Source organism: Giraffa tippelskirchi, chromosome 2 (assembly GCF_054371585.1).
Source record: "Giraffa tippelskirchi isolate mGirTip1 chromosome 2, T2T-mGirTip1v1.2.pri, whole genome shotgun sequence".
NCBI lineage: Eukaryota > Metazoa > Chordata > Mammalia > Artiodactyla > Giraffidae > Giraffa > Giraffa tippelskirchi.
In genome coordinates, this window is record NC_137276.1 from 129,967,004 (window position 1) to 129,980,953 (window position 13,950).

General features: G+C 42.6%; 1 protein-coding gene across 1 annotated transcript in view; it reads right to left on the reverse strand.

Annotated features, from left to right (window-relative positions):
* The window catches only part of LOC145539589 (uncharacterized), a 40,799-nt gene that overhangs the window by 4,658 nt on the left and 22,191 nt on the right, over nucleotides 1-13,950 (reverse strand). Inside the window, exons 7-16 of the mRNA XM_081573647.1 lie at nucleotides 12,427-12,471; nucleotides 11,315-11,362; nucleotides 11,110-11,156; nucleotides 10,962-11,011; nucleotides 10,222-10,439; nucleotides 9,859-10,109; nucleotides 6,105-6,239; nucleotides 3,205-3,343; nucleotides 1,746-1,799; nucleotides 1,409-1,489 (exon numbers count right to left, since the gene is read on the reverse strand). Coding sequence (XP_081429773.1) covers nucleotides 1,409-1,489; nucleotides 1,746-1,799; nucleotides 3,205-3,343; nucleotides 6,105-6,239; nucleotides 9,859-10,109; nucleotides 10,222-10,439; nucleotides 10,962-11,011; nucleotides 11,110-11,156; nucleotides 11,315-11,362; nucleotides 12,427-12,471 — 1,068 coding nt within the window. The remainder of the gene's footprint in view (nucleotides 1-1,408; nucleotides 1,490-1,745; nucleotides 1,800-3,204; nucleotides 3,344-6,104; nucleotides 6,240-9,858; nucleotides 10,110-10,221; nucleotides 10,440-10,961; nucleotides 11,012-11,109; nucleotides 11,157-11,314; nucleotides 11,363-12,426; nucleotides 12,472-13,950) is intronic.

The window sequence follows — 13,950 nt, forward strand, 5'->3', positions numbered from 1 at the left end:
ATGCTGAGCCTCAAACTATCAGGATAGTGACTCAGTATCTCAAAAAATGTTGTGAAAATACCTAAACAAAAGTAAATCATTATTAATTTATTTGCTACCACATTGTCAACTCTAAAAAGGCTGGAAATCCTTAATTTTCTAGGTAGTATTTGATCATTTTATTCTATGTCTAGCTACTTGTTCTTGGAGCTAATTTTAAATAGCCAAATAACTGCAAAAAAGGAAAAAATTTTCCTATGTGTCCCATTCAGTTATAAGTAAATAATTTTTGAGGATCTAATATACAGCATGATGACTACAGTTAATAATAAATACCATGCTGTACTCTTGAGATTTGCTAAGAGAAGGTCTTATGAGTTCTACCACCAAAAAAAAGGTGGCTGTGTGAGGTGAGAGATGTGCCAATTAATTCGATTGGTCAATATTTCACAATGTATGCATACATCAAAGCATCCCATTGTGTACTTATATACAATTTTTACTTGTCAACTATATCTCAATAAAACTGAAAGAAATATGTATCCCAATTTGGTTAGGTTTTAAAAATAATTCCAGAGCCTCATTTATTTTGATGTTCATTTAATAGAAATAATAAACAATTCTCTAGTGACATACAGTAAAATTAGACATACACCATCCTCTTCAACTCCAAGTGAGTAACATCTTATTTTAGTCTATAGAGTTTATCTGCTTTTAGATTCACACCTTCTTACAATAATAAAAAGTATTTTGATAAAAGGGTTCATCTACATGAGGCCCCCAAAGCCTTAAGATCTTGTCTTATGTAATTTGAGTCTGGGTTTTTTAACTTCAATTTGTGAATTCTGGTTGGACTTGAATTTCAAGGTACATACTCCATCTTCTGGCTCCTTGGAGTACCGTTGTTAAGTGCTTAAATCTCTACTATATTTTCACAGCTATCAAGCCTCGGTCTCTGCCGTTTAAATGGAAGAAATTAACTTGACCTTTATTTCTAATAATTGAGCTGGTGGCTCCCTCCCCGCAAATATAGTTAATAACTGTGAAGCCAGTGAATGCACACATGGACATTCACTATTCACTTCTTCAGTGAATGCTCATTATCTTCTACATTAGAGGCTGCCGGCTCAGTGCTATAGGAAATGCACAGATGGACAGGCCATGGCCACTGACCCTACAGGCTGCAAGACCTTCCCTTGGCCCCCAATTCTACTTTCACCAAGTTCAGGGGAGGAGTGGGCAGTCAAGGTGGAAAAGTAGGACCTTCATCCAGGCCTGAGAAGCTTGGACACAGGGGCAAGGCAGCTGGGAGAGCAGGCACACCTAGGATATGGCTCCAGGAAGACTGACCCAAGAACACGTGTCAGATGAACATCCTGGGGGAGACGAGAGGAAGTGACTGATAGCCACAGAAGACATTTTTACAAACCTGAACTGTCAATCTGCTTCATTCTTTTATCATAGACCATCTCATCAGGTAAGCTGCTATTCATTTTTCGTCGCCTGTTACCTTTAAAAAACAACAATAAATTGGCTTTCCCTAATGGTTTTATTATCCACCCACCTTCAAGCTGGACTTTTCAAAAATCATTTTAAAATCATCATTCTGACAGAACAAACTAAAAGAGGATTCAAAGCTCATTCAGATGATTAAGAGTGATGGAACACTTAACAGATCCTGAACGTTACTGGATTTGCAAAGCAGAATTAAAATTCTAGTGGATGAAAGGAAAAGATGAGTTTAATGTCCACTTACAAGCACTTACCACTTGTGCTGCTTTTTGAAATGTTCTGGTTCTGATGATGCTGAACCCAGTCACCTGTTAAGGTACAATAAGCAGCAGTTGGAAAAGTGGTATGAAACTGGAATTACAGCATTGATGTGTGAAAGCACATGAAGTTCTAGGGTTTTGGTAATCTCTCTCAAATTCAAATGTGGGTTTTAACTTGGTATGTATGCAAATACCCTGAGCTTGAACTCCTTCCAGCACGTCTGGTGGGACGAGTGTTTCCCATATTTCAGTCATCTGCACACTGCTGGCATGGTATCTGCTACACCCAGAGGCCAGGTGAAATGTCATTCCTTCCGTATTTCTCTAAATCTAAAACTACTGTAAATAGAACATTGGCATCATGTGCCATATGGAGAAGGAAGCCATAAACATTTTCAAAAAATAAATAACATCTTTAAATTTTAAGTGAATTTATATGTACCCCACTCCAGCATTCTTGACTGGAGAATTCCATGGACAGAGGAGTCTGGTGGGCTACAGTCCATGGGGTCGCAAAAAGTCGGACATGGCTAAGCGACTAACACACACACACACACACACACACAAATACACACGCGTAAAAGAATCTCAAATATGTATTATCATTATGCATACTTGGTGGGTTCTTTGCAGAAACTTCAGTATGATTTGACACCACCTGCCCCATGAGTTCAGCCCCGCTCTAACAGATGCCCATGTGTTGGGCAGGCCTTCCACAGGTCCCTTGAGTGAAGACGTCTTATGAGTGATGGGCAATTTCCACTCATCGTTAGGATAGGCCTCCCCAAAATAATAGAAACCAGAACCATCTTATGAGGCAGAATATTATTAAGCAAGTTTTAAACAGAAATCTTAAAAAGTGGTCTTTAAAACTGCCAAGAGACTTAGTCTGGAAGAACATGTGTTATTCAGGTTGCTACATATTAAATACCTTTATTACTGTGGCATTTGCTATGATTAAAAAGCAACATCTTTCAGGTTCATTTATTTGAGCAAATTAAATAATATAATCCCCAATACAGAATCCCCAAACTAGGACTCCTCTGGGGTAAGTAACTGTAGTTTGGATAAAAGGGCCTGTTTCAAACTGGCTAGTTTAAGGGTATAATATTGAGAACAGGAGTCACAACTACAGAAAAGCTTCCGGCTTAAACTAGGACAGAATCCCAAATGGATTAGATTGGGTTTTGTTTCTGGAGTATAAAGCCTCAATAGCAAACATGGGCTCTGTGCACCTGCTGAGTGTGGGGATTTGACCGTGGGGGCCTGAGAACCAGAGCCAGCACTTCTGTCCCAAGAACTGGGGCCTCTGCTTCTCTTAATTGAATTTTTTGATGTTATGGTGATGGGACAGACGAGTATTCTATTTGCTTTCCACCCGAGCCACTCCCCCAACCCTCCCCAACCCCCCACCTGCCAAACAGAGTTGTAATTCAAGATACAGGATACTCACACTCTCTCAGTTTTGCCTTCCATACAATTTCCTCAGAATCCATTTCAACCAAGAGTAATTTAAACTCCACTGGTTGCTCCAGATACACTTCAATATAACTTTTCAGTTTTAAAAGTGAACCATCCACAAATTCAATTTCCTTTAAAAAAAAAAAAAGGTGGTTTTCTTAAATTTAAAAGTTGCATTAATTAACAACATAAAATGTCAGATAAAGAATAAAGGCAATGAGAAGGGTTAGTGCTTAAGTGGATGCCCGTTGAAATTCTGACCTTGTAAATCCACTCCTTAACCACACCTCCTTTCACTCTTCTGCTTTCAGCTTCTCTTTACTCTTACTCAGACCTGTTATCCATCTCATTGAAGCCTCTAGTCCCATGGCCCTTGTTTTCCAAAGTGTAACTTTTCAGCCCTTTCCTGACTTCCAACATTTCACGTTCCCCAAATGGAACCTGTGCTCAACCATCAGCCTCCCTCTCCTAGGTGCTTTAAGCTCCTCACCACCTTTCTCTTAGATCATTCTCTGACCTGTCCAACTGATTTCACATTCACAGAACTACGTGCAGTGCTGTGTCCACATCCCCTCATTGAACACCACCTTCCCCCAACAAACCCTTTTATCACTATTTTATGAATAAAGGATCCCAGAGAAGTGAATGAATTTGCCCATGTCCATATCTAAGTGGTGGAACTGGAATTGGAATCCACGCCTGTGACTCCAAAGTCTGAGCTCTTAACCACTATTCAGACTGTCTCCTGCCTTCCCGCACCTCTGCTTCTCTCCAGACTGGCCAGCAAGAAATACATCTTTAAAAAAAAATCAGTGAACGGTACTGGGTGTCACCATCACAAACTAATGCTCTTAATCTGTTCCTCTTCCTTTCTGTTCCAAGTCACCAGTGTTATCCTCCTAACCTTCCAAGGGTCAGTCACCGAGGTCTACAACGCTGAGACAGCGCCTCCCCTAACCCCATTCTCCTAAATCCCTCCAGGTTCATTTCTCCAGAACTCTCCTGGGGCTCAGCCCAGCTGCACAATCCCGTGCCCTCCTTAGGCCCCTGGGGCTACCTCTCCCAGGACAGCCTGGGAAAGCTTGTCTCTCCCAGGGACTCCCTCACCCTTCAAACCCAGAGCCAACATCACCCATGAGAAAGCCTTCCTGGAAACCCACTGCACTTGTTACTCGTCTCTAAAGGAACACCACGTTATATTAAAATGATTTCTCTACACGAATGGAGTATTTCCCTCACTACACTGGCGTCTGTGAGCGAAAAGACTGTGACTTCCTTATTTTTTAATTCTTAGCTCTTATCAGGCTGGCTGGTAATAGGCACATCTGATGTCAGTTAAGCAAATCATTAATGGTATAAAACTAATAAGAGCACCTTATGTTTACACGGAGTTTTACAGCTCTCAGGAGTGCCCCAAACCATTACTTTATATGATCCTTACGGCAATCTTGGGAGATTATCCCCATGTTATAGGCGAGAAATTTGGTTAAGAGAGAGCACACAGTTAGTGACAGACTTTGCACTATGTGACTGACTATGCACTAGAATGCAGACTATTTAAAGCCCTCTAGCTATCAGCATCTTTTGCAAGAAACAACTCCTGGGATCCCCTCCGTCTCTTTCTGGGAACATTCACCCATTCAATATGTATTCTTCCCTCTCCTAGTGGTTCTTAACCTTGGCAGCACATTATAGTCACCTTGGGAGCTTTAACAAGTCCAATGTCTGGGCCATTCCCAGACCAATTAAGTCAGCATCTCTGGAGGTGGGAGGCCACCGAACTTTTTTTCTTAAAGCTCCCCAGGGAAATCCATTATGCTGCACAGGCCACCCAAAGCACACCCTTCTCACTTAGTTCCACTGCTCAGACAAGGCTGCAGTTTGATTCTCGTGATTCTCTTGATCTGCTGGGGCCTGATCGGTTTGGAAGGGACGAAAATCAACCTCTCAGATCCCAGTGGGGAGATGGTAGCTTCAAGAGCCAAGGCAGTCAGGGCCGTGGGTGAGCTCTGCTTGCATGTGTGGCCTGGGCAGAGCGCCCACCTGCTTCGCACATTGGTTTCCCCAGCCGTGTTACTGTATGGCTCAAATGGTTCAAAGAATGTGCAGAGAAGCTTTGAAAGTGAAAAGGAAGGAAGACTGTCCTGATCAACCTGACTGCTTCTGCAGGGCACAAGGCCCTGATAATACCAGTATAATAAAACAATGCAAAATGGACCATTGCAATTAGCTCTCTTGCCTTCCACTTTTAATTTAATGGAATCAAAACATGTTTTCAACTTTTTCATAAACTGTAAAACAGACAAAGGAGGTAGACAAAAGGAATTTCCACGCAGATGTCCAGACTAGATAAGCTATGGCATACACCCAGGGCACATAATGAAAATAAGCTTTAAAAATAACTAAGTCATTTCCGAGAAGCTAAAATCACTTACAAGTGTCGTGGTGTGTACAGTGAATGTTTCAAATCGAACAATTTATTCCCATAACTACTTTTCAAATGCCTTCCAGTAGGAAAAGCCCAATATCCTTTGTTAGCAACTCTTTTCCATTAACCTTTAATGCTTTGCATGACTTAAACTGAAGTTTTGTATTCCTTTGAAGCTAAAATTATTTTAATAACTTAATTTAAAATGCAAGAAAACTGAAAACCTTTTCAAAGGGAAATAAAAATAAAGAATCTCTTTTTTTGATGACTGCAGATGAACCCTGAAATTCAACAGCATCTTTGGAATAAACTGCAAGTTTAACAAAACAACTGCTTTCTTAGACACTGGGAAATACAAAAGGAGAACAAAATGCATTATTTTTAAATATCTTCAAAATGCTGTATCTAAGAAATCTACACACTCCCCCCACTGCTACTCCAAGTTGATTTTTTATAGTGTCTACCTCTGGGGTGATCTCAGCTTCTGGCTCACTGATCAGCCTGTACTTCTTCCCATTCTGCAGCAACTTCTGGCAAACCGGAGGCTTGTCGATTTTCATGAATTTCTTACAGGAGTGCTTTACAGACTTGGAAATATCCTAAAGGTGGAAATAGGTTTGGGTTTTGAAATCCATCAGCAACAACTGTGAGAGCCGAAGTCAAGAGCCGAGCAGTGCATGAGCCAGCTGTATTATTTTCATGTCCTCCTACAGAAATGACGGCCAGGAAGGATGTCCCACAGTGATCACAAGGGGAAAAAGGCCCAGAAGTTGAGGCATCTTTGTTCTACGCATCTCTCACATAGCCAAACATCTTTTCACAAAAGCACTATAGCCAAAAGTGATACTTATACCCTGTGTGGCACCACCAATTTGCTTCTGAAGGGTCTGAGAACATTACATGAGCACCTGCATTACACATGGGTACTAATTCCATGCCCATCATGTGAACAGAAAGTACCTCTTTTATTGGAAGTGATTCCAGCTGACTCAAAGTTTGTCTCTGCCCCACACTTGATATGTTCTCCTCCTTGCTATCACAACTCTCTTTCTGACATGGCCCTAAAGGGACACCGACTTTACATGTATTGTTCCAATGCCCCCCAGGAGGTGAATGTAATCTCTGGCCTAAGCTCTCTTGGTAAAGTAGCTGTATGGCTGAATATGAAATTTAGGTTTCTTGAGACAGAGTTCAAGGAAATCTTTTCCTACACAGGAAAAAAAAAAAAAATCAACCGGAGAAGGTATAAAAATAAAACACCAGCCAGGAAGGATATCCTGCCTTCCTCATGCCATACTCTCCACTGTCCTGATGGCAGCCTTCTCCACATCTGCTGATGTAATCAGCTCCTGACCCCAGCTTCCCAGGAAGTCTGGATAATGCTCTTTCAGTTAACTGAATTTACTTTTAAAATATAAGGTTCATTAAATAATAGTGCTTTTTCCAAATCTATGCTAATTCTACTTTATATGTATGTGTGTTCAGTCGCTCAGTCATATCCAACTCTTTGTGACCCCATGGGCTATAGTCCACCAGGCTCCTCTGTCCATGGGATTTTCTAAGCAAGAATACTGGAGTGGGTTGCCATTTTCTCCTCCAGGAATTATACTTTAGGTGCAGTTATTTTTATACCACTTTGAAGAAATAGTGAAAGTATTATCTTTAGTGAGACTACAGGAAGCATATTTTACTTTCTTAGGAGGAAACAAAAAAATCTATTACTTAAAGTTTTTACACGTTAATACATATTGCTAGTTATAATCCGCATAACATTTTTAAAGCATGCAAATACTACAACCTAAAACCACTGGGAGTGGGTAGCTTGATATAAATTCTGTAACTCAAATTATAATTCACAAAGTAGTATACTTTATCATAGCTCTGTGGATCACAATAAACTGTGGAAAATTCTGAAGGAGATGGGAATACTAGATCACATGACCTGCCTCTTGAAAAACCTGTATGCAGGTCAGGAAGCAAGAGTTAAAACTGGACATGGAACAACAGACTGGTTCCAAATAGGAAAAGGAGTACGTCAAGGCTGTATATTGTTACCCTGCTGCTGCTGCTGCTAAGTCACTTCAGTCGTGTCCGACTCTGTGTGACCCCATAGACGGCAGCCCACCAGGCTCCCCCATCCCTGGGATTCTCCAGGCAAGAATACTGGAGTGGGTTGCCATTTCCTTCTCCAATGCATGAAAGTGAAAAGTGAAAGTGAAGTCACTCAGCCGTGTACGACTCCTAGCGACCCCATGGACTGCAGCCTACCAGGCTCCTCCGTCCATGGGATTTTCCAGGCAAGAGTACAGGAGTGGGTTGCCATTTCCTTCTCCAGTCACCCTGCTTATTTAACTTATATGCAGAGTACATCATGAGAAACGCTGGGCTGGAGGAAGCACAAGTAGGAATCAAGATTGCCGGGAGAAATATCAATAACCTCAGATATGTAGATGACACCATCCTTGTGGCAGAAAGTGAAGAAGAACTAAAGAGCCTCTTGATGAAAGTGAAAGAGGAGTGGGTTAAAAAAAGTTGGCTTAAAGCTCAACATTCAGAAAACTAAGATCATGGCATCCAGTCCCATCACTTCATGGCAAATAGATGGGGAAACAGTGGAAACAGTGGCTGACTTTTTTGGGGGCTCTAAAATCACTGCAGACGGTGATTGCAGCCATGAAATTAAAAGACGCTTACTCCTTGGAAGGAAAGTTATGACCAACCTAGACAGCATATTAAAAAGCAGAGACATTACTTTGTCAACAAAGGTCTGTCTAGTCAAGGCTATGGTTTTTCCAGTAGTCATGTATCGATGTGAGAGTTGGACTATAAAGAAGGCTGAGCACCGAAGAACTGATCCTTTTGAACTGTGGTGTTGGAGAAGACTCTTGAGAGTCCCTTGGACTGCAAGGAGATCCAACCAGTCCATCCTAAAGGAGATCAGTCCTGGGTGTTCATTGGAAGGACTGATGTTGAAGCTGAAACTCCAATACTTTGGCCACCTGATGAGAAGAACTGACTCATTGGAAAAGACCCTGATGCTGGGAAAGATTGAGGGCAGGAGGAGAAGGAGACGACGAAGGATGAGATGGTTGGATGGCGTCACCAACTCAATGGACATGGGTTTGGGTAGACTCCGGGAGTTGGTGATGGACAGGGAGACCTGGCGTGCTGCAGTTCATGGTGTCGCAAACAGTCAGACATGACTGAGTGACTGAACTGAACTGAGCTGAATGCCTTTTTTTTTTTTCACATCTGTCAAACCCTGATTTTGAATCTGAAAGGATAATTTTGAGTCATTGCTTTATCTTTTGTTAGTGCTCCACCCACCTATAAGTCATTATAACTGTATTGACAGTGGGTCAGGGTATAAAAGGAGATTCAATCCTCTGTTCTCAATGATATAGTTCAGAAAATGGGCTAAACAACATAGATTTATTCTGCATTCTGGAAAACAGGTTCCATTATGAATATCCAAACCCTTCCCCCTCAGGTCATTCTACCTTAAACATATTGGGTGCTTCATGAATATCTGCTGCTACAAAACCCAGAATGTTGAACCCATGAACCAAATATCAACTTTTATCCAAAAAATTACTCTGGAATGAGTTACCCTATGAGGTGTGTCTTACTGGCAGAGCTTTAAACCAAGGAGGAATCTCCAGTCTCCCTACCTTTGACCCAAAGACACGAAACAGGCCCCCAGTGTATCAGCGCAGGTGCCTCGCCAACTGTAATGCCCCAGTCAGCTGGGAATACTGAGCAGGGCAGGCTCTGAGTCTGCAGATCTGGGCGGTGCTGAGATTTGGCATTTTAAGGAGCACCCTGCTGATGGCAACCAGCCGCTACTGGTTCCCTGGTCCCCAAATCACATGTTCAGCAACAAGGCTGTAGAGAATAGATGGCCTTGGCTGTTCTCCAGGCAACCCTCTCCAAGGCCAGGCCTGCTTGATTGTGCCACACCCACCTCTAGAGAGCTATTTTCCTATCTGCTCTCCTCCCGACGCTGTTCACATGTATAAACACCCATGCTCCACAGATCTGAGGACCCGGCACTGATCTGATAACTTCTGTGAGTGAGCATGACATCAGACCCACCATGGAGAGACAATTAAATCAACAGAGACACCCAGATCTTAAATCAACAGACATCACCCAGACATTGTATAAAGTCTGAAGACAAAGTATTCAACATTTAGTATTCACTTTCATTGACTTTACCTTGATGAAGGATTCATTATTGGTTGCTACATACACTCGAAAAGACAAGGACGGGTTATGGTCGATGGCTTTGTACAGAATCACCGCCCCATGGTGGAATACCGTCTCTTCACTTTGAACAACAGGTCCCACAGGAGAAAGAGAGCTCACACGCCATTTGACGTGGGTTGCAGAATGGTCCACAGTATATTCTAATGAGGCCCCAGTACTTTTAACATGTAAGACTTTGAACGTCATGTTGGCATCTTGGTCTGTTAACACATGAAGGTGAATTAGTGTTCTGGGCATTGTATGCGTTGCACACATACTCTCCACGTCCACACATGCACATGCCAATTAAACTTTTAGCAAACAAGTACTCACGACCCAAGCAGAGGGAATGTGGAAACTGAATGGAGGTAAGACAGATCGGGTCACATTTAACATCAAACAAGGGTCCACCGACGGCCCAGGGCTTCACAACCAGCTTTGAGTATTTGCTCCAGGACAAGACGCAATACTTGATATCAACTTTCCTATTAACCTCAAATATCAGACCAGTCTCCGTGCACTGGTAAGTTCCCTCTCCATCCACCTTCAGCCTGCAATGGACAGATAAGAATACCTGTCAAGTCCTGATGTTTGTTTAAGAGAGGATTAAAAACAATTTTTTAACTCATTTTTTTTGTTGTTTAATTTCACTCAAAAGCACTGAGGGAACTCCATAACATTTTGAAGCAGCATCACAATCAAAGGAAACAATCTAAGGCCTTCCCTGGTGGCTCGGAGGTAAAGAATTCTCCTGCCAATGCAGGATACACGGCTTTGATTTCTGATCCAGGAAGATCCCACCTACCTCGGAGCAACCAAGACCGAGTGCCACAGGAGAGTAGCCCCCACTCCTTGCAACTAGAGAAAAGCCTCTATAGCAACAAAGACTCGGCACAGCCAAAACAAATAAATAAAATTATATATATACATATAAAAAGAAAACAATCCAAGAAAGTACATAAAATGTGTGAAGTTAAGTTATGCTCTTTTGTGTTTCCCCAGCTTGGGGGTATTGTTACATAGACAGATAAATTACTAATGGTATCATGTCTCCTGTATGCCCAATGACTCACAAAAACTGTCCTCGAGAAAGAAGCCTGGGGGTCACCAGTTCATTGTGTTTCTGGAGAAAAAGCACAGATATAACATATAAGTAAACGTCATTTTCTTAAATACAGCAAATTAAAAAGAATCATCCTTTATAATTAAAAGCATACTTACATTTTCAGCATTACAGTGTTCACAGTGAGATTGGATTTTATTAGACTCTAAATGATAGAGAAAAAATTTTACTTACAGGACTGTGACTGGCATTTTCAGACAAAATTTTTTTGACAAATATATATGATATGACCATATCACAAAATTCAAAGATATAGGCCCCCTCAGCAATAATGAGACTATTTTGGAGAATGTAAGTTCATACCTGAATTAAAATGTTGTGTGGGCAATTCTTTACCCTCCCATTCTTCAACTGTAAAAGATATTGTCACACATGTATTGGCATAGTCAGTCACAGGGTAAATCAGTTAACCCCCACCCCCCACACCCAGCTTCACAACCAATAAGAACTTTGTGCTAAATCACTTCCATCCTGTCCGACTCTTTGCGACCCTACAGACTGAGGCCTGCCAGATTCGCTGTCCATGGGATTCTCCAGGCAAGAACACTGGAGTGGGTTGCTACTTCCTGCTCCAGAAGATTGTCCCGACCCAGGGATTGAACCTGTGTCTCCTGTGTTTCCTGCATTGCAGGCGGACTCTTTACCATTGAGCCACCGGGCAAGCCCAACAGGAACCTCAAACGTATATTAAATATCTCTTTGAGGGGATTCGTAATACATGACACATTCTATTTGTGAGTCTCGCTGTAGGTATAAGGCAGCAGTTTCCAAACTTTTTAGCACCAGGGACTGGTTTCACAGAAGACAATTTTTCCATGCGACAATTTTTCCATGGACTGAGGGACGGTGGGGGCAGGGTGTGTTTTGGGATTATTCAAGTGCATTACATTTATTGTGCACTTCATTTCTATTTTTATGACACTGTGATATATAATGAAATAATTATACAACACATCACATGGCATAATCAGATCATCAGGCATTAAAGTCTCATAAGGAGTGGGCAACCTATATCCATGGGCAGTTCACAGTAGGGTCTGTATTCCCATGAGAATCTTGTCCCACCGCTGATCTGACAGGAGGTGGCACTCAGGCAGTAATGCAAGCGATGGGGAGTGGCTGTAAATACAGATGAAGCTCTGCTCGCTAGCTCACCGCTCACCTCCAGCTGTGTGGCCCGATTCCTAAATGGTACCAGACAGTGGCCCAGGGGTTGGGGACCCCTGGTATAAAGCAGGAAAATAAGCTTGAATGTGGAAGTTTCCATGCACCCCACTTTGGCACATTAAGTCTTTAGCTGATCTTTTGACACTGAAGCAACAGCTCTCTCATCCTCCTCGTCTCACACCACAGGCAGAGGGTGAACAGGATACGTCAGAGAAGACAAGAGGGCAAGGGCACCGCCTCACTCTTACCCTGAGCAGACGCTTCCTCGGTGGAAGACTCTCCTAGTTCCCCATCTGTGGAGACAAAAAGAGCTCAGGGCACAGGTGGTCATGAACGAGCTCTTCACCAGTCACCCCTCAGCTAGACCAGGGTCTCAGCTGGACAGCTACAGGCCCCCATGAAGAGTCCCTCAAGTGGCCAGAAGTCGAGAACTCGGCTGGAGTTGTTATCCCCAAGACAGAGCCTGTCTGGCATCAGCCCTTCAGGTTAGTAAAGTTAGAGATTAGCGGAGCAGTAAGAGAGGAACTGGTATCTGATTTTAGGCTTGTTTAAGCTGGAATTGTCTTGTAAGAGTCCCTGATTTAGCACGTAGACTCTTTCCATTGGCTCCCCACTACTCGTCTCTGGTCAGCCTCCCTGCATTTACTGCCCTCCAGTCACTCTGAACCACTCTCTACACCAAAGCATGCTCCCGCCTCAGGCCCTTTGCACTCACTGTCTCCCAGGCTGAATATTCACATTGCTCACCCAGTCACATCCCTGCCATCTCTGCTCAAATGTCACCTTATCAGAGAGGCTTTCCTGACATCCCACCCCTCTCCCAAAGCAGGGCCTGCCTGACACATCTCTTCCCCCTTTCATTTTCATCAGGGCACTGCTCACCACCTCGCACACGATAAGCTCAGTGTTTCTGCTTCCTGTCTCTCTCCCCACTAGAATGTAAGTTTCACAAGGACGGTAATCCCAGGGCCTGGTAAGTGTTCATTTTCTGAATGACTAGAATCCCAGAATACAAAAATACACTATGAAAGGAAACAGTGGTGAATTTTCCTATTATATACACCGGCTACTAGTTGCAGGAGTTTAGGCTCTTTAGTTACATACGAAATCTTTGTCTATTATTTTCCTCATCTGTTAAATGAGAATTAACATAATACCACCCCCCAGAAAGACAGAAAATTAAATTATAGATAGGGATTGCGCCTGGCACTCAGCAAGCAGTCAGTGAGTGCTAACTGTTATTTTGCTATGGTGATGTGTGAAACTCAAAAACATTAATAATTCTGAAGCAGACAATAACTTTTCACTTGGGAGATGACATAATGTGTTGAATGCTTGGTTTTATATTTGAAAGATATGAACAACCTTTGGGAGGATGAGTCCCATTAGTAAGACAGGCATCTTGAGCACATGTGGAAGGTCCAGGCTGCCACCAATGCCCAGAAGGAGTGGACCCCCTCTCGGCAACCCCTCCCCCCAGGACCCTGGCTCTAGTCCTGGCTACACAAGCTGCCTGCTCTCAGGACATTACACAGGGACCAGGGGTTGCAAGACAGAACCAGCTTTAAAAAACAGCATTAAAATGAAATAGAAAATAGAGACGTATTTAGAATCCTGGACTCAGAATACCATAGATCTGAAAGCTCTGAAACACTGATCCAAGTCCTGCACCAGAAAATCTTTTAATCCTATTCCACAGTCGCTATCCTGAAAAGCATCATAAAATTCTAAATATGTAATGACTATCCTCTACACTGCATTTCATCCACATC